The 19,233-nt window shown below is 44.5% G+C and overlaps 1 protein-coding gene across 4 annotated transcripts in view; it reads left to right on the top strand.

The window, feature by feature from the left end:
- Positions 1-19,233, top strand: part of NEURL1 (neuralized E3 ubiquitin protein ligase 1) — a 145,263-nt gene that overhangs the window by 56,649 nt on the left and 69,381 nt on the right. Inside the window, exon 1 of one of the 4 annotated variants that reach the window (XM_010409331.4) lies at positions 3,747-3,786. The exons of 1 other annotated variant lie outside the window; for it this stretch is intronic. In XM_010409331.4, coding sequence (XP_010407633.1) covers positions 3,762-3,786 — 25 coding nt within the window. In that variant the 5' untranslated portion in view covers positions 3,747-3,761. Of the gene's footprint in view, positions 1-3,746; positions 3,787-4,829; positions 4,928-5,298; positions 5,369-19,233 lie in introns of those variants that run through there. 2 more of the 4 variants (XM_010409316.4, XM_010409323.4) reach the window with 2 other exon arrangements.

Raw genomic sequence — 19,233 nt, 5'->3', positions numbered from 1 at the left:
CTCCAACACTGCTGTTTTTCTCTTCCACGCCTGTAGACAGTCAAGCAGGGAGGTTATGATAAAACACTGAGTGCTGGCAGTGTCAGGGTTAAGACTTGGATGTTCTGTGGCAGCTTTGGCTTTACATAAACAGGAGTGACAGCCCTTGAGCAGTGACACTAGCCCTCCTTCACCGAATCAGGCCACAACCTGGACATCCACTGCAACACCTCCCTGATGTCTTTATTGCCCTGCCAGAGACAGCCTTTACCACTGTGCTGCTGCAGCTCCTGTCACTAAAGCAAACACAACTGATGTCTCATTTAAGCTAAGTGCAAATGGGAGGTGGTTAGTCAGCCCAAAGATTTTTTCCTGTCCTTAAATTCCCCTTCCTGCCGTGCCTGCAGAGAATTGTATTGGGATAATTGAGCCACCTGGGTTAGCAGTTGCAATGCCGTAGTTTGTAGGTATGAGTGGTGATTTTGATTTTAAGAATTTGAGCCAGAATTTTGAATTTCCTTTGACTTACACATTGAGATTTGGCTTTCATCCAGAGCTGCAGCTTTATAATAATGCTTAATCATGACATAACTCATTATATTCCCAAATGGCTGCATAAACGTCAACTAATCAGCATACTGCTTGCTACAGCAGTATCTGTGTCTTTGCATTACAGATAAAGGATTGAAAGTGGAGACCCACCTTTCGTCTAAGTCACTTCCATTAATGGCAATAAATTATTTTTTAAAGAATGCATACAGGGCAAGGTTTCCTAGCTGTTTCTTGTGCATGCTGGTGAGATGTTTTTTCTTGGATGCTTTCCTGCTCATAACATCTTTTTTCCTCTGGAGTTACAGTGGCAGAGGTTCCTGATGGAAGTCTGTTTTCTGTACAGGTGAAGTTTCCCCCTAGTAGCAGTCAGAGACTCATGCTGAAAAAAGACCTAAGAATGTGTTCCCATAAATTATCCCATCTTCCTGGATGAACTCCAGTAGCTGAGAGCTACTGTACTGAGTGAAAAAGGGCAATTTCTAGTCAATCTGTTTGTTACCATAGAGTCAAGTGTAAGTGGTAATAAAGAAACTGATTGCATCTTTTAAACCTAAAAATCATTAAGAGGAGATTGCATGTACCTGGCGAATATTAGATTGATTTCTAGAGTTCCCACCTTTTACCCATGCTGACATTCAAGGAAACTTTTTGGACTGTTTCTTGGCTGGATCTCTCTACCTGCAGCACCTTTAACCCCCATCAAGAGAGATTTTATTTCTTGTTTTGTCTTGCTACCGAAGAGTAAGCTCCAGTTCTCCATAGAGCCAAATCCAGTTCCAAGGGACTTCTAGCTGCATGAGGCTTGCATGAACTGGATTTTCATTTTCTTGGCCTGGCCTATGCATACGTATGATCTTATCCTTGATCTCCCTGAGTTGGAGTTTTCCTCCTTTCCTTCTTCTCTCTTTGTATGCTTTTCTGTGTCTCCCCCTGTGCAAGACAGGTCTCTGCAGAGCTGGTTCTCCCTGCTGTGGTTCCCTGCAGGTATCTCTTCTGCTTTCCCTCAGTCAGGGTTGAATGGGCTGTTTGGCCGTGTTGGGATGTCTTTTCCCGGACCATGATGGTTCTTCAGGATCCTCCTTGCTGACCTGCCAGCTTTCTTAGCAGGACACCAGGAAAGCAATGCAGATAGCCATAACCCTTCGTGGCCACTCTGCCTGGCTAGGGGTTTTATCCCAGCAGGGCTGGGAGAGGTGCCCCATTGTCTGCTCAAGGCTGCTTGGAAAGATCCAAGGTTTTAGCTAATACACAGCTTGATGACCGTGAATCTATTTTCGGAAGTGCTCTGCAGCCTCAGCATCCTACTCTTGTGGTTAATAAGTATATTTAGCAAGATCAGACACTGCCTCAGAATACTCCTGCAGCAGATTCCTCCTGGCTTGGACAGCAACTCTGCTGCTTGGCCGGAGTTCGCTGGATGCTGTTCATGAATGGAAATGGATTTAGGGGCTGGGTTTTTGTTGGGTCCAACCTAATACCTTTGTCAGTGATTTAGAAGGGAGTGCAAATGGTGATGTTATTGATTTTTATATTTGACGCAAAAATGGGAGGTTTTATCCTTATTGACAAGGGCAAAGAAACACCCCAAGGGGACCTAGAGTGTATTGACAGAGAGAACTGTAAAACAGGAACAGGGCAAGAGGTAGATTTTCCCTTTGTCTAGAGGAGAACCTGAAACATGAAAGACTGAGGAGTAATTTGGAATAGATAAAGGTCTGAAATGGGCTTGGAGGTGACCAGAACAAATCAGCAGTAAGTTTCAGTGTGATGTGTCTGTGAAGGAAAGATTTGCCATATGGCAAATAATCCTCAAGGAATTATCACAGAACAGGGCAGACAGGCGATTCTACTGCTGTGGATGGCTCTGAGGGGCTGTGTCCCCCAGGAGCTGCTCCACAGCACTGGGGGAAGCTCAGGGGTGGGAGGGGATGCTGAATTTTTTTGGGAAAACCCCCCCAATTTTAAAATAAATTTAAATTGTTTATAATCTTCAGCCAAACAGGATGACTCATTCTGGCAGTCTGCCCTCTCCACCCTCCTCTTCAGACAAACAAACAAAGCCAAAAAGTTGCAAAAAATAAAATAATCAGACGATAGCAATTCACAGTTTTCCTTTTGGTATATTCAAAACAAAGGGATTATTTTTTTTTTTAAGACATCATTTCAGAGCTGGATTGAATGACCATAACTTGAAAAAATGAGGTAAAAATAACTCTGAAAATAAAATGCTTCATTTTGAGTTAAAGAAACATTTTGTTCAGCACAACGCACAAAGCATTCCTTTTTGGGCCAACATGAAATTATATTTTTTTTTCTAGCAATCTCTTGGTTGAGCAGTGAACCAAGAAGTCAATTATTCACAGAGCTGTAGCAAGATTAAGGTAAGGACAGAAAGCAGAGCGGAAACGAGAAACTGAGGGAGAAGATTTGGGATTGAATGTCCAAGTCAATCTAGATTCCTCCAAGTGAAATGTGGTGTTTGATGTTGTAAATTCCTGGACCCTTTGCCATCAGCCTGAGAGGGTGAGGTGCCCCCCCCCAGAAGATGAAACCAGCAGTATCCTTGTGGCATCTGTGGGTCCCCAGCGGCCAGGGAGCAGAGCAAGGTGCTGTGATGGGTTGGTGTGACCTGAGAGATGTCCTGCACCCGTTGGGGTGTAGGGGTCACACCACGGTGCTCCTGGGGATGAGTCCTCACCCCAACCTGCTGCTGCTGTAAATGCAGCATCATCTGGGGAGGGGAAAAGAATAGAAGGAAAAAAAAAGTAAGGTTTTTCTGCCAAGAAGCTGCCATGAGCTCTGCAGAGTGTGACTTTGGGCAGGGATGAGCAGAGTGCTGCCTGTGCGCTGCTCAGCTGAGGAAGAGCTGCTGCTTGGCTCTGGGGTCCGGATGCACGTCTCGGCTGGGCAGGTGGGAGCAGTGGGTGAGCCGGCAGTGGTGACTGGCTGCTGCTGGAGGGCTCGGGAGAGGCTCCTCTTCCAGGTTGAAAATGCTGGACGCAGCTTTCCTCAAGCGCGCCGCACTAGTGCGAACACCCTGACTTGTGCTTTTTGGCTTGGGCTTTTTTTGCACTGCTTTTTTTTTTTTTTCCTTTTCCTTTTTTTTTTTTTTTTTCCTCCAGAAGTGCTGAGACCTCAGCACACAGACGTCCTAAGCAAATTATCCTTACAACACAAGCAAGAGAAAATCTTATTTCCCTTTTTTCCGGTGGCAGAATCGAGGCAGTGGGATGGCAGGATTTGCCCAACACCATGGTAAGAGTTGGGAGGCAGGGCTGCACTGGCGGCTGCACAAGTTTGACTCCCGCTCCTTTGCAGAGAGAAGAGCGACTGCGGCGCTGCATAAAGATGCATGAGCTAGTTTTAAGCGAGCCAGCTGGGATCTGCCGGGGCTGGCTGTGGCCGCTCGGTGCCTGCTGTGTTAATTTACCCATAGAGCAGTGGACAGGAGAGGTCCAGGGAGAGGAGTGAGTGGACAGGGGCATACGGTGCTGGAGATGTAGAGGGGAGAGCGAGCAAGCTCCCGCACGAACTGCGGGATGCAGAGAGCAACCGAGGGACCATCCCTAGCTGCGTTCCCCTGCGCACCTCCTTGCACCACTCTCGGCATCCCCCTGCTTTTTCTAACGCTGGCCATTATCCATCAGCAGAGGTAATGGGCTGGAGCGCAGGAAGCATTGTATCTGGGCTGAGCATGCGAGCCCCGCACAAAAGAGTTTACGGGGGGTAATGTTTTCATTAGTCCAGTCTTTGGTGAACCATTCTGCGTTTCGAGCACTTCTTTGCTATTAAATAATTAATAATTAACCTGCAAAGGCCGTTTGAAGACTGGTGTGATGATGTCTGGTAATAAATTTTGTTTAACTTTTCTTTTTCCCCCATTCTGATTTATTCCAGGGTTTTGCAATGGGGAGCGAAAGTTTCACATGGCCAGAGTCGTTTGGTTTTATAAATGAGTTCTTAATTTTTATTTTATTATATTTTATTTTCTCCCGTGGACTCAGCGGTGCCTCCCGCTTTGTTCTTAGCGTTGCCGGGGCTCCGGCTACCGCCGGGTTTCAGCCCGGCCCGCAGCCCCCGGCAGCCCCGCGCATGGATGCCTTCGCCCGCCGCGTTCTGCGCTGTGGGACCGCGCTGTGTGCGTGGGGAGGGGGGACACGCTGCATCGGTGAAACGCCGGCAGCTATTTCAGGAAGCCGCGAAGTCTCCTCCTTCTTATGTAAATAAAGATGACAGCTCGGAGCGCCGGTGCCGCGGCGGGAGGCGCGGGGGTGGGCGGAGGCTGCCGGCGCGGGGCAGCCGGGTCCCGCGTGGGCCGGGGACTGCGGAGCGGAGCCGGAGCCGGCCGGGGGCTGCGCCGACATGGGGGGGCAGGTGACGAGAAACCTGCTCTACGGTAAGGACCGACCGCTCCGCCGCCGCGGGAGGCGGCTGGGAAAGGTGCGGCCGAGGATGCCGGGGATGCGGTTTCTGCCCGACTCGTCCTCCCGGAGCATCCCGCTCCAGGAGCGGGGCTGGTCGGGGAGAAAGCCCGGGCTGGGATGGTGCTCGTCTGGCTGCACCACGGGGATAAGGCATAGATACCTGCCCGGGCAGCGCTGACGGGCTTGCTGGGAGGTGTCGGGGTCGACGGAAAAGTAACTGTGTCCGTGTGTATCGGTGTGCGCTGTCTGAGAGCCCCCACCGGGAAACACCAGCCCCGAGGGGCAACGTTACTGCCAGGCAGCTGGGCGGGCTCTCAGAGCAGTCACCTTATTTCTCCCTTCCACCAGCAGTTTCTTCTTAGCTGAATTGATAAGGTTTGGAATGTTGGTGCGAATTGACGAAGCTGAGGCTGGTGAGTGAAGCCTGCTCCCTGGGTTTGCTGGGTGATGTACTGCGGGGGTAAGGGACTGGAATACCCTGCACAGGCCAGCGTTAAAACAGAATGTGAATCTATGGACAGCATGCGATAGTAGCCATGTCCCTGCCTGCATAAATCTCGTGCCATAAATACTTCCGTGAGAATACTGCACTCCTTAGTATTAAACTTGTGTTTTGCTCTGAAGTGTTCTGTATGAGTTTGGATGTAGTAAGTGTGCTGCATGCTTAGTGAGGTATGAATGGGGTTTTCAGAGACCCTTCCTTGTCACAATAGTAAACATGGATATGGAAGACACAGGTAAGGCATCGCATGGGTTTGGAGTATCTTGTATCCTTTCTTTGAATAGAGATACATGAGGTATATACATTTACACTGTGAATATTCATATTACAGCCCTGATTCTTCTCATATTTTCTACCAAGTCCAAACCCTGTAGTTTAAGGAACAAATAGACATAGTTAGAAAGTAGATGACTCTCTCCCTAAAGATATTTAGCAAGATGAGAGATTTTTATTTGTTCATTGTTTGTGTTCTGAAGTTTCTGTGGCCTGACCTTATTTATTATTTAACCTCATGATATGCATGCAGTATGCAGAATAATTGTAGTGCTGGGTTGCCAAAAACAAAAGACAAACAAAAAAGAAGCTCTGGCTGTTATCTTGTGGTTGTAAGTGCCTTTTCCCCTTTGAAGCATTATTTGAATAAATTAAAAAAAAAAGTCGGTGAAAGAATAAAAGATATATATGTTTCCTGTGTGTGCCAGGGGCTTGGCATTCCTGTTGGGGCCTTCTCCTGCCTGCAACTGGCAGCGCACTGCACAGTAATCTTGCAACTTCTGCCTTTCAGCGATTCTACTCCAGCAAGCATGCTTCTCTTTATTTTTTATTTGTTGGGAGATGGAGACTAATGAGGTGATGTGGATAATTAACTCAAATTTTCCTCTTCAATCAGAGGGGTTACAGGCTGTGTTATATACAGAGGTGATCACTGCTCTGTTCAGCACGGTGATACTTGACAAAAAATAGGGATTATATTTAAAAAAAATTGTGCTACAAAGGCGCATTTAACAAAAATAGACTACATCTGCACTTGTGGTTTGTCTGTGGCTACTGTTCCTCCAGTTCCATCTTTCTGTTGAGTATTTGTGTTTCAGATGTGCGTCAAAATAGCTGAGGAAAGAGAACAGAATCTGTATCCATTTCTCGTAAGTGTAATTGAAACTGAATGTAACGATACTGAAAGGAGTTGTACTGGTAGCCTTAGGATTGACAATATTTGTTTTAGATAGCACAGGTAATTAGCCAATATCCTCTGGACATTTCTGGTGACCTCTCCACATTGCAAGGACGGGCTGGGATTTTTACAAGCACCTAGCTGCTCACTGAAAATTAGCTCAGGTGGGGAGATGCTGCACATGCTCTGCTGAGCTGGTCCTGGGAGACAGCAGGTTTCCCTGAGACACGTGCCCAGAGCTGGGTGCCATGTCCCTGCCTCTGCCAGGACACACCCTGACCTTGGCAGGGTCATAAAAGTAAATTGAGATAAAAGCTCCTGAAGTGGCTCTTGAGGGAGGCACCCTGTCAAAAAAACCATAAAATCAGGTTGTTGATTTTTAAAACCTGTGGGTACCCTGATGTAAGAACAGAGGTTGGGTGTTGGCTGACAGCCAGCCGAATGTGAGCCAGCAGTGTGCCCAGACTAATGGTGTCCTGGCCTGTATCTGCAATAATGAGGCCAGCAGGACCACGGCAGGGATTGTCCCCCTGTGCTGGGCACTGGCGAGGCTGCACCTCAAGTGCTGTGTCCCTCAATTCAGGAAGGGCATTGAGGTGCTGGAGCAAGTCCAGAGAAGGGCCACAGAGCTGTTGAAGGGTCTGGAGAGTAAATAATTTGAGGACCAGCTGAGGGAGCTGGGGTTGTTTAGCCTGGAGAAAAGGGGAGACCTTATCACTCGCTACAACTGCCTGAAAGGAGGGTGTAGCAAGGTGGGGGTCAGCCTGTTATCCCAAGTAGCAAGGAGTAGGACAAGAGGAAATGATCTCGAGTTGTGCCAGGAGAGGTTTAAATTGGATATTAGAAAAAATTTCTTCATTGAAAGAGCAGTGAGGAATTGTAACAGGCTGCCCAGGGAAGTGGTGGAATCACTGTCCCTGGAGTGTTCAAAAAGCACGTAGGTGTGGCACTTTAGGGACATGGTTTAGTGGTGGACTTGGCAGGGCCGGTTAAGAGTTGGACTTGGTTATCTTAGAGGTCTTTTCTAGTTTTAAGGATTCTGTGATTCTAGGCTTATGGTAGTCAAGTACAACCCCACACAGACTGTCATGAGGAACACCTGGCATCATTTTACCCTCTTTCACTCACAAATCTGCTTTCAAACAGCAAAGTTATGCAGCAGTCCTGCTGGGTAGGAGACTCAACATCCTCTGGCACAAGAAAAGCCACGAGTGGGTGATGTGTCGTGTGTGGGGTTGCATGGCCATGGTGGTGACACTGGATGTCCCTGGACCTGCGCTGGTGCTGGGTCTAGTGAGTGAAGTCCTGCAAGCCAGTGCTGCTGATCCTGTTTGAGCCATAATGTGAGGTACACACATGATCACATGCACGGGTATCTCCTTGGGTGAAGATGCTGCTTTCCCATTGATACATGGCTGGAGAGCCACGCTCATCTGTCCTACTGATGGGAGCTGGTGGTTGCTGAATGGGCCCTGAGTCAGCTGAAGGAAAGTTTCCCACCTGATGGGACTGGGAGGAAAAATAAGCTTTTAGCTAGTGTCACTAAAGCACCAGCTACTTGAGCTTCCTAAGAGGGATCCACTTCTGAGTTCATTCCTCACTACCAAACTAACTCCAGTGGCTTGCACCATGAAAAGCAGCACCTTTGTTTTTGAAAGGAGTCATCCTTTCAAATGGCTTGACATGTTGGGTCATGGGACTGTTCTCTGTGCAGTGCTGAAAGCTGCTCAGGCAGTCTCCATCTGTGTCCCTGTGCCTGGAACTGTAACTGTCTCTGCTCCTCCTTCCCATTCCCTCTTGCTTTCCCACCACCCTCCACAGAAGTCCTTGGGGTGTTTTCCAGAGCAGTTTATGCAGGGAGGAAAAAAGTCAAAATGAAGTTCAAAGGTAACAGAACCTTGATGGGCAGGATGTTTACTTGCTATTTAAAATGTAGTATCGATATATGCGGTGCTTAACACTGTTTTAAACAGGAGATGTTAATATGGTTCCTTGTGATTCACACATAGCTGGTTTCTACAAGAATGACTGTATACTACAGTATTCCTGTAACATAGTCAGGGTTTACTAAATAATTATATTAAACTACTTGCTAGCTCGTCATGCTTGAAGGAAATGTCTAATAGATGCATATGTCATAATACCTGTGTTCTTATGTGTTTGGCACAACTCTCATCTGCTGCAGTAGTTTTTCATTCTTCCTTATGGCTGTGAGTGATCTGCTATTTGTAGAAGATCTTATTCTTGATTTTAGGGGCCAAATCTAGGAGATTCAGTCTAAGGAAAAAAATCCCCAAACATCTGGGTACTTTTTATGTCTCTTTCACTCAGAACCAAACTAACACAAAGTGATGGTTTAACCAAGGCAGCTGCTACACTGTGTGGGAGAGGGATTCAGTGTATGTAGATGTGCAGAGGTTAATGATGACATGTACACATTTCTTCAGAGGCCTTTTGCCTAGCTAGAGTGTACACTGTGGGTTAGTCCACGTGCGGGGGATGTGGGAGCCTGCATATCCAAACATTTGCTCAATAACCGTCCCTACTGCCAGTGATAATTATTAATAAATCATTAATTGCCGGTCTTTGTTTCACTTTTGCTTTAATTACTCACATCACATTAATCAGAGTTTTGCTGTGGAATCATTTTTACAAGGAGCAGGGGAAAAGGTATGTCGTGTCACGTTTTTCAAACTGTAATTGTATGGCACCAAGGTAATTGCAAAGAAGTCCCAAGTGTGTCGGGTTTTTAGCCCGGGAGGTGGTGCTGATTGACAGGTGTGCTTTTAAGTTGGAACGGCTGAGTTTTTAAGCTGATTGCAGAAGGTGCTCTGCAAGTTGTGAATACAATATAAATAACAGCTCATGTGTCTTTGTGTGATGTATACAGAGGATCACATAAGTGTTGTGTGTGACCAGATTTACACCACCCATATCTAGGTCTGGTGAGCCATGCAGCCACACTTGTGTGCTGCAAAATGGAAGAAGGAAGCAGGAATTAGGATATAGCAGGACTTTGTCCACACTGCGTGGCAATAGGCTTTTGGGTGGCTGGCTGGATTAATTTCTCATTTCATCAGGATCTCATTTTCCATGGACTTTCCTTTCCTTCCTGGCTCGTAATTTATTCCTGTACAAAAGAGTGTGAAGCCCTGACATGATCCTTCCTCCACATTTTGTTCTCCTGGAAAACAGTTTCCGGGCCTTGTTCACACATATTGGCGGGAGATCCGGGACATTGGGGTGCTGTGTGGAAGCCTCAGCCCCCGTGACAGCTGCTGAACAGCGGCTGAAGGGCTTTGGGGAAGAGCAGAGGGTCGAGGCCATTTCCCTAGTGAAAAAGGGCTATGGCATGCAACTTCTTTCAGTCTTACTTTGCACTATAGAGCTCTATTTTTTTTCTTTCTCTGCATTCCTTGTAGAGTGGTGAATGGTGTATCTATATGCAAGTACTAAAATCAGCCCCAAGCTTTGTTTCTCGCTGTCTATTCATTGCCTATACTGCAATAACCATTCTAATTACCACAAGTTACCCTTGCAGTTAATATCAGTAAACAGCATTGTTCTCTAATGCACACATATATTCTAATTTAATAATTTCCATCTTCTTACACCTGATTATAACTGCGAATATCCCAGAAGAAATAAGAAACAGCAACACCAAAAAATATGAAGGCCTACAACACCAACTGCTAATGAGATTTCTGTGAGAATTAGTGTTGATTTATAGTCTAATAATCTCTGAGTTATTGCCTAGATTTTGAGATAACTTGTCATTTGATGGAGTGACTGGTGATGGGATGAACATCTTCTTTATCCTTCAGACAGTTGCTTGTTGAGAACTAATACAGGGCTGAGGAGAAAAAGTTGTTTGTAAACTCCTTCTGCTTTTAGCACAATTGCTATATAGTTCTGAAAGCAAAAGAGTCTGTGTGTATGGGGAATTAATCCTGTTCAGGGCTGGATTAACTGGTGCAGAAGACCTTGGGCAGGGTGCCAAAGCAGTTTTGGCATTTGCTGAAAGTGGAACGTCCAAAGATTATTTTAGTGTGTGCCTCTGACCTGTGTGTCACCTGCCAGTGTCCCAAGGTGACCGATAAGAGAGCGTTATCAGCTGCTGACAACACTTCTGACAAGGAGGTGTGTAGGATCTCTGTATGTAGAGATTTTATGAATAACCATGTTTATACTTGAAAACCGTTTTATTTATTATGAAAGGCAAATGAGTTTTTCATTAGTTGTGGCAGTTTTTGAGTGCAGGGATCTTGCTACAATGGTGAAAGCAAAGACTGTTCCTGTTCTCTTTTTGCCCTTTGCTTTCATGGCATTTTCTCATTAACTTTTCTGTCTGCTCTGTTTTGGTGGGACTGCAGGACTGAATGTTGTTTGTCAGATTTTGTTGTCTTATTTGTCTCCTCTTTGACTGCTCCTTCCCCTCCTCTTTGTGAATGCATTCTTAGCTCTGATCCTTCTTCACCTCTTCCTTACTTCTCCTGTTTCCTTAAGAATTATGGGTGATATATTCATCTATCATTCAATTAATTTATAGGCACCAGGTGTCTCTTCAGGAAGGTTTGTAGGATCCCCCGACATGTTCTAGGGAATCATTTGCATACTTAATCAAAGCAAGTACTCCCACAGCCTGAAGACTCATATTGTTAATAGTATAAAATAAATTTACTAAACAAATATGATTACTATTGCAGACATTAGAAGGACTTAAGGAGAGGTTATCTCTCTACATATAATCTCAAAACTGATGTGGCTGCTTTAGTTTCGATAAAGAATTTTACGTTAATGATATCTATATGTGCAGAGGGTGGCATCAAGAACAGTCAAAAAAATTATTAACCCTAAAGGAAAGGGAGTTTCCTGGAAAGTGAAAGCAACCCAAAGGGTTGAATTCATGTTTGCTCTCAGGAGCTGTCAGGGATCAGTGATGACACAGCAGGGTACTGAGCTGTATGAGTATGGCTGTGAGCCACAAGCCTTGCAGTGCATGTGCCCGTGGTCGGTGCAGATGCTTCAGCCCTGCGAGTCCCGGGACTTTGCTCTGGGGTGGATCCCTATGACCACTGTTGTCCTTTCACTTTTCTTCTTGTCTATTCCCCTCTAAATCAATGTTTTACTGTGAAAATGTATTTCTCTGAGTCCAAAATGAGTCAGAGCCACCTTCTCTGTGGCTCTTGTTGAGTTAGTCTCACCAGTAGGTCTGTTCCTTGACTCTGTCCTTGATTGCCTCTTGAAGGGACACTGTAATTTGTTGGCATTAAAAATAACATTCAAGATGACTGCAATTGATTGCAGGTGCTGGGGAGAGGAGTCCTTTGGTTTACCTGAGATTTACCATGGGCCTGATAACTGAAAGGAGGTAGGCTCAGAGTGAGACATGATAATTGACTGGATGCATGAGCATACTTTCCTCATTAGAAACATTGCACTTTCGTTTTAAAGAAGAAGGAAAATAGTAAAATGCTCATATAATAAAAGCTGTATACATTCATGAACATGATACAGTGTGCTCCTGATTGCCTCCTCCCTGACAGCCAGCATCAGCAGAAATCAGAAGTTCTTGCCCTCTTCATCAAGTTAAAATACTTTTTTTCATGAGAAACCTTTGTGTTAAACCAAGGCCCCTTGGTATGAAAACCAGCTCCTTTTTGTGGTTCAGTTTACATCCTTTTCTGCCTATACCAATAAACACATCCTAATACAGAGAGGGAACATGGAGGAGTCAAGTAACATTTTTACCCATGGCCTGACTTTGCCCCATCACGTTGTACCTCAGGGGGTGATTCTGCATGGAGGCTGCATGACACAGGTCCATGCCAGGTGACCTTCCCAGATGTGCTGGGTCAGCCCCCAGGGCTCGGCAGCTTGCTCACAGCAGGCTTTGATAAAGTCTGGAAAACAGAAAAGGACCCAACACTTGTCCCAAAGAGGATGGATGTGACTTCTCTATAAAGTTTGCCTGAATAGCAGAGGCTGATTTGACTACCCTAGCAAGAAGGTTCCCACAAGTGACTTGCCAATGGCTCAGTGTGACGGTGAAAATGCTGGTTTAGTCTCGCTCTGGTAAAGTCTTTGGGTTACTTGCTGCAATTGCATGAAACTTTTTCTGGCTGACACTGGCAGATTTTCTCTGTGATAGGCCCTGCTGTGCAGCCACGTGGCGCCATGTGGATACAACACTGCAAGTTTTTGGCCAATAGACTTGTCAATAAAAGCAGGACCTGCTGTGAGATACCGGGGCGGGACTGAAATTGTGTTTTTCAAGGAACTCTGAGGCTTGTGGCCTGGCTTAAGCAGAGCCCAGGCAGTGCCTGTTGAACCAGGAGGGAGTTTGAAGGAAACGTGCCTGTGTTTGAGTTGCGCCTTGGCAGGTCTGGGGATTGGTTGTGGGTTTTTTGATTCACACTCCTGCAAGAGCCTGTTCGTCAGTTCCCTGCAGTGCTCCCTAGCAACTGAGCCCTTTATGAAGTTCAAGTGATCCTCAGGCTACTGCAAGTCCCAGAGCTGTGTTATCAGCCAGAGGGAAGCTGCGCATCCTTGAGAAAAGGGGATGGGTTTGATCCTGGGAGAGCTCTCCACCTGTGGTGGGGAGGTTTCTGCCTACAAAGCAGGGATGGTAAGGTGCTGTGCAGAGCCCCAGGGCAATGCTGTCCCCTGTTTGCAAGAGTGGAGGGGGATTTGAGCCATAAACCACATTGTGGCACACAAAGAAGCCATTTCAATTTCAGTCTCTGCTGGAAGCGCCACATGGAAAAGAAAATGTGATTAGTATGAAAAGAAATGTTTACGTTTCTAGGAGCAGAGACCTCCCAAATAATTAGTATCACTTGACAAACTGCTGTTTAAAATGCAAGTGGTTTAAGTGCTGCAGCTCAACAGGCATTTATCAGAGCTCTGGCGTAAATGCGATCCCTGCTCTCGGTTGGTTTCTGCTATAAAGTAAAGAAGATTTCCGGTAAACATCTTTTGCTTAAGGAAAATTTCTCCATGATTTTATCCTTTTCTTGGTTGGAAACCCTAAATGTTAGAAACAGGACAAATCGCAACTTGGTGGGAAGAGTGTTTGGGATACTGTTTTGGAATGAAATAAATCCTGGATTTTGTTTTCTGTTCATCAGACCAGGCTTTTGGTCAGAAGAAAGACAGAAATGTTTCATTTTCTTTAGCTTTTGGGAGGAGGAGAGTGAAGGAAAGGTTTTTGGGTGAGAGTTTTGAAAGCCACAGCTTCATCTCTGATCTGCCTCTCTCTAATATTCACTGACTCAACTAAAAGTACTTTAAATAAAACCTTACTTTTCTCTAGGGCTGTTTGAAGACTGACTGAAGACATGAGGGTTGTTAAGATTTTTCAAAGGTTTAAAAAGTGGCAGCTTACAAAGAGACTGAGATAAAAAAGGAAAAGTTAAAAAAAGTCTCTCTGGAAGATGGAAATATATGGGTGCTTATAATGTACTGAAGTATCCCAGACCAAAATGACTTCTGTCTTTGCACACCAAATAGAATCAGATTATCATATATAAAATAGAGCTTTAAGAATCTAAATCCTTTTACAAAGGCATCACTGATGATATGAATTTCTTGCAACTTGCAAAAGGAGAATTGCTCAATTTATTTTCTCATTATCTTAAACCAGCTCAATGCCACTGTCTGTTTTTTCATCTCTGAAGGGTAAGAGACTATATCATTCATGTTGCCTTCTTGTTTTATGATTCTGAGTGAAGCTATGTGCTTGGAAGGAATGCAAGACTGGGAGTCCTGATTAGTGCTGGTCCCATACGGATCTCACATGGTACTAGAGCTGCAGCATGGTAGGAATTGCTGTTCTTCTTCTCTTAATCTCTCAGCACATCAGTGGCTTTGCAAAACTGGCCAAAGAGACCTTGATCAAGCAGCATGGCTGTGACAAGGTTCCTGGGCAAACCTGTCTCCTTTCTGACCAGCCCAAGGCACTATTGCTTGAGCAAGGGTGGGTGATTCAATATCTTAATATTGTGTCTCTGTATCTCAACACTTGGATTTTGGATGGTTACTGACTGTAAAATGATCTTACTCTCTTTGGCCTGTGCTATTCTGTGCATGGCCTCTAGCAGTCAGGCTTAGGTAGGAAAGTGGGCAGTGCTGTCTTTGGGATGCTACAAAGGATATTCCACCATGTTAGAAATTAATTCCTGAAAATGGAGATGCAGTGATTGCAGTTCCCTGCATCCTTCCTACACAGGTGTGCAATGGCATTTATCAGACAAAGGATAAAACATTCAGGCTGTCTGTACCCATGGTAGAAAGGATAAAATTCAGAGAACTACCTACAAATGTGCTACAGATAGATTTGAAAGAGGGCTAAAGTCATTCACTGTTTGCGAGAGCTGACTGCTCTCACCATGCTCTTCATCAGAGATCATGTAACCTTAGCCCTTTTGCTGGGAGATGTTTCTATCCTGTTATCTCTAAAATGGCTACCTGGCCTCTCTTTACCCATTCATGAGTTATCCCACAGAGACCTTTCTGCTCTGAACCCTCATACAGCAAAGCTGTTTTCTGGGGACTCCAGGTCATGCCTCATCCCAAGGTGATTGCAGCTTTAGACTGACCAGTGTACAGGCAGTTGCTTGGAGATTCAGAAGCTCTTTAGCATTTGATAACTGGAATATTTTGAGGTTTATTTGCTGTATATATGACAATACACACTTTCCATCTTCTCTTAATCCTGTGCTTTGGAAAATCCATGCTTTAACCCTCATGGACAGACTTTATCAGTTTTGTCTTTAGTGGTGTGGCAGAAGCAGTAATTTTGTGATACACACATGGCTGGTACTGCTGGCTCAGTTAGTGCAGAGTGGGGTGTGTAATACTGTGTGAGCAGCTGTAATAAAGTGTAAATATGGGCAAAATACCCTAATTAACTTCAGTATTCCAGAGATTTTGAAGTGTACCCTCTGGGAAAAAAAATACAGGTTGATAGTGGTTTGGGATTTGTGCAACTTCAGTTTGATAACAGGTATTTTGTGCTTTTCCTCTGTGTACTCTATTTACAGCAGTAGGTTCAGCTTCTGAATTGAGATCTGCTTTTAGGTGCAGAAAACTAATCAGGGAAATGCTTCATGGCCCAGAGGTCTGGATTTGCGGACCCCAGCTCAACAGCTGCATCTCTCTGTGCTGTCAGGAAGAAGCATCTGTCAGGGATGCAGCGTGGTCCTTATTACATTATAATTTAGTGCTGTGGCTTAGAAAAACAAGGGCATTTATGTACTCAAAAAAACCCCAAACCAACAAAAACCCCAAACCCCTAAAAAAAATTAAAGCTCCAATGATCTTTGCTACCAGAATAAATGCCCCTTATCTGAACATTGACTAAAGGATGTTACACATTTTTTTTTTTAGCTAAAAAAAGCAAGGAAAATGGATGAATGAGTTGGTCTCCACACTTAATTGCTCCTTGCTTTTCTGAAATAGTGTATGTGTCTTTCCACCAAGAGAATAAAGTCCCCTGAGCCCTTTAGGCTTGTTTCCAGTTCCCACGTGATCTTCAAGGCAGTCACACTATGAATGTGGCTTCATCAGAAATAATGCTCTGACTTGTGTGACATCAAATTTCTTCCTCTTTTCAAGCTTATCAATACATCAATATACAGAAATGCCCCTCTGCATGAATTGTAAAACAGTGTGTTGTTCCCTTTCCCAGCTGGCTTGCTTTTCTAGCCCATCTCTCTTCCTTCAGCTATTTAGAAATGCAGTCAACTTTTCCTCTTCGTGATGTTCCTCCTGTGTCACATGCTACATATTACCCAACTTCAATAGTTGGTAACTGGTCATCTGTGTCAGGAAAGGTCATGCAAGTAAAGCTGCAGCAGTATAAACTTAATGAAAACTGAATCATTGGGAAGTTTTCTCCTGTTTGTACACACTGATGTTAAATACAATTTCAAAGCTGGCGAGGCGAAGCTTCCTTGGTGTGTTCTCACAGGAAACATTGGGGTACTGCCTCTACAAAACAGCTTGAGGGGTGGACTCTGTTACCCAAGTCATTAGAAAACAATCATGAAGGTTTGGGGGGGTTCTGTGAGGGCTTACAATGAAAGGGCTTGGAGCTTCTAGTTTGAAGTGTATTTTTGCCTATGCAAATCAGAGGGGACTAGAACTCTTCCATGTGCTGTTGTGGTGACAGAAGTGTGGAGTCACCTTTTTCTGTCCTCTGGTGCAAGGAATTGCACTAGCCATGGGTATGGAACAGCATGGGTCCTGACAGATTCATTAAAATAACAGAAATTCAGATGAAACATATGCTTGCTTACAAAGTTATGTTCCTCTTATTCCTATTTCTTTTCATATATGCAGCCTGTAAACAGGCAGGACCCATCTCTTCTTTCTGTCTTTGTAAGATTCGGCATGAGGGGGTGGCTAGCAGGTAGGATGACTTCTAAAGAAATAAAACAGGTCTATGTGCTCTTGTCCTCAGGCCATAAGGATTCAACACTCTTGGTCTTCTACTGGCTGACTTATGGCAGCAAGTGCTAAGGAAAGCAAGTTCCTGTGTAGACTGCTCGAGCAGCTGTTTGTAGCAGAACATTAAGTGATAACTTCATGGGTCTGGCATGGGAATTGCTAGGAAGGATGGTGGAATAGTATTCACACTCATTCTTTGAATAAGCACCAGAGATACTGTTTATTTTTGTTAAAATAAACTGTAACTTTATGGTCCAACTGGCTGGTGAAGTTTCATGTTTTAATTCAGTGGTCCAAGTTCAAGTTCTGGTCTACTAAAGAAACAGAGTTATTTACTGGTAAAGGGTGTTGAAACTGGTGCAGGCGATGTGCTGCTGAGCCAGATGAGAGTGGGAAAGTCAGTAATTTAGATTCCACTTGTGACTGTGGTACAGAAAGTGCAGATTAATGAAGGAATGTGTGCATAGAGGGCCAAATTCTTGCGTAAAGGGAGAAATGTTGCCCTTTCTCCTGGTTTTGCCTCAGCAGTACTTATATTATTTGCCTGGAAAAAAATAATGTTTTAATGGTGTAGCGGTTAACACTTCTAATGCTACTGGAGTCCTCTCTGGTCTGGGCAAAAGTTCTTGTTTATAGTTTGTATTTGTGCATTGAAGTTTCTGGAGAGCAGGGCTGGTGCCTTGCCCTGGGCTGGGACCTTTACATCTGAGCCCTTGTGCTGGCTCTGCCAGGTGCACTGGGAGTTTAAGAAGCTGATGGTGGGAGTCAGGTATGGAGCTCTGTGGTTTCATCCCAGCAATGTACCTAAAAAAATACCATTTTGATGACAAACTCTTGCCTCATTTAGTGCCCAATGCAAGTTACTTTGCAGGAATACATTACATATTAACTAGTGGTCTACTAAAATAAATCCATCTCTTTGGAACTGTGAGATTGGAGAGCCTTGGTTAATCACAAGGGCCTGTTGTGCTTCAGGAGACGGGGAGTTGTTTGGGGTTTTTTTAAATGAGAAGGTATGAAGCATGAGGAGGACAAACCAGGACAGTGCAAGAGATTAAAAAAAAAAAAATTAAGGAGTAGACCTAAGTGAGAGAGAAATGTGCTGGATAAAGTCAGGCCAGTGAAGGAAGGGGAAGACTTGAAAGAGAGAAGTGGCTGAGAAACTTTAATACTTGTGACAAGGGAGGAGGAGGAGGAAGAAGAAGGAGGAGGAAGGGATGGCGAAGAAAGCAGAGAGGAAGGTTGTATGTTCTGTGAGTTTTCCTCAAGGAGAAATGGACAGAGGAAGAGAGAGTGGAAAGGAGGAATTTAAAAAAAATATGTGGCTCCTATAATCCTGAAACATTTAAGAGGATGTTAAACATGGCCAAATAGTAAAAGTAATAGTAAATTTTGACCTGCCTGATAAGTTGCTAGATCAAAGAACCCCTTACTTTATGGATTTATTTGCTGCCAGACAGGAAATAAAGCCAGTGGAATCGATGTCTTTTGGGTCTAGTCAGTGTAGAGCAAGACTAGAGTTTCAGGTCATTTTTCCTTTGTAAGCACTTTCGTATTCCATTTCACAAGAACATAAACCCTACAAAACCCCCCAGCATAAACAGCAGCCAGGTGACCCTGAATAGATATATATTTAAAGAACTTCCCTTTAGGACTGCTTTTGGACTTTATATTGAATGGAAATCTTTGATATTTGGGTAACTGATGCAGATGGAAATAGTTTGGAGACTGTTCCGACTAACAGCAAAGAGAACAGTGCAATTTTCGGATGCTGAAAAAGGGAGTTTTCAGTTGATCAGAAAAAAATGAAAATAGACAAAAAAAAAGGACATAGAAAAGACATACTGGGCAGCAGAAGGAAAGAGCAGTGACCTGAGTTTAGGGACATTGGCACATCAACACCAGAAAAATTTTGGCTGAAGATCGCTGTACCTAACAAGTGCTCATTAAGTTTAAATATGGATGGGGTAAGGAGCTGCTCCTGGCAGTCATGATCTCAAGAGACCCTGCAAGGAAAAACAGCAGGAGACTTTCAGGAGGAAAGGTGTGAAACAAGCATGGCTTGAGCACTGTGTTTTTAAACAAGACTACACACAAAATGACCCAACTTTACAGTATCTTGAAGTGATTCTAAATGGATGTTTTATATTAGA

The sequence above is a fragment of the Corvus cornix genome, chromosome 6 (genome assembly GCF_000738735.6).
Source record: "Corvus cornix cornix isolate S_Up_H32 chromosome 6, ASM73873v5, whole genome shotgun sequence".
Lineage (NCBI taxonomy): Eukaryota > Metazoa > Chordata > Aves > Passeriformes > Corvidae > Corvus > Corvus cornix.
The sequence above is the reverse complement of the archived record's forward strand: the minus strand, read 5'-3'. Positions and strand labels throughout refer to the sequence as shown.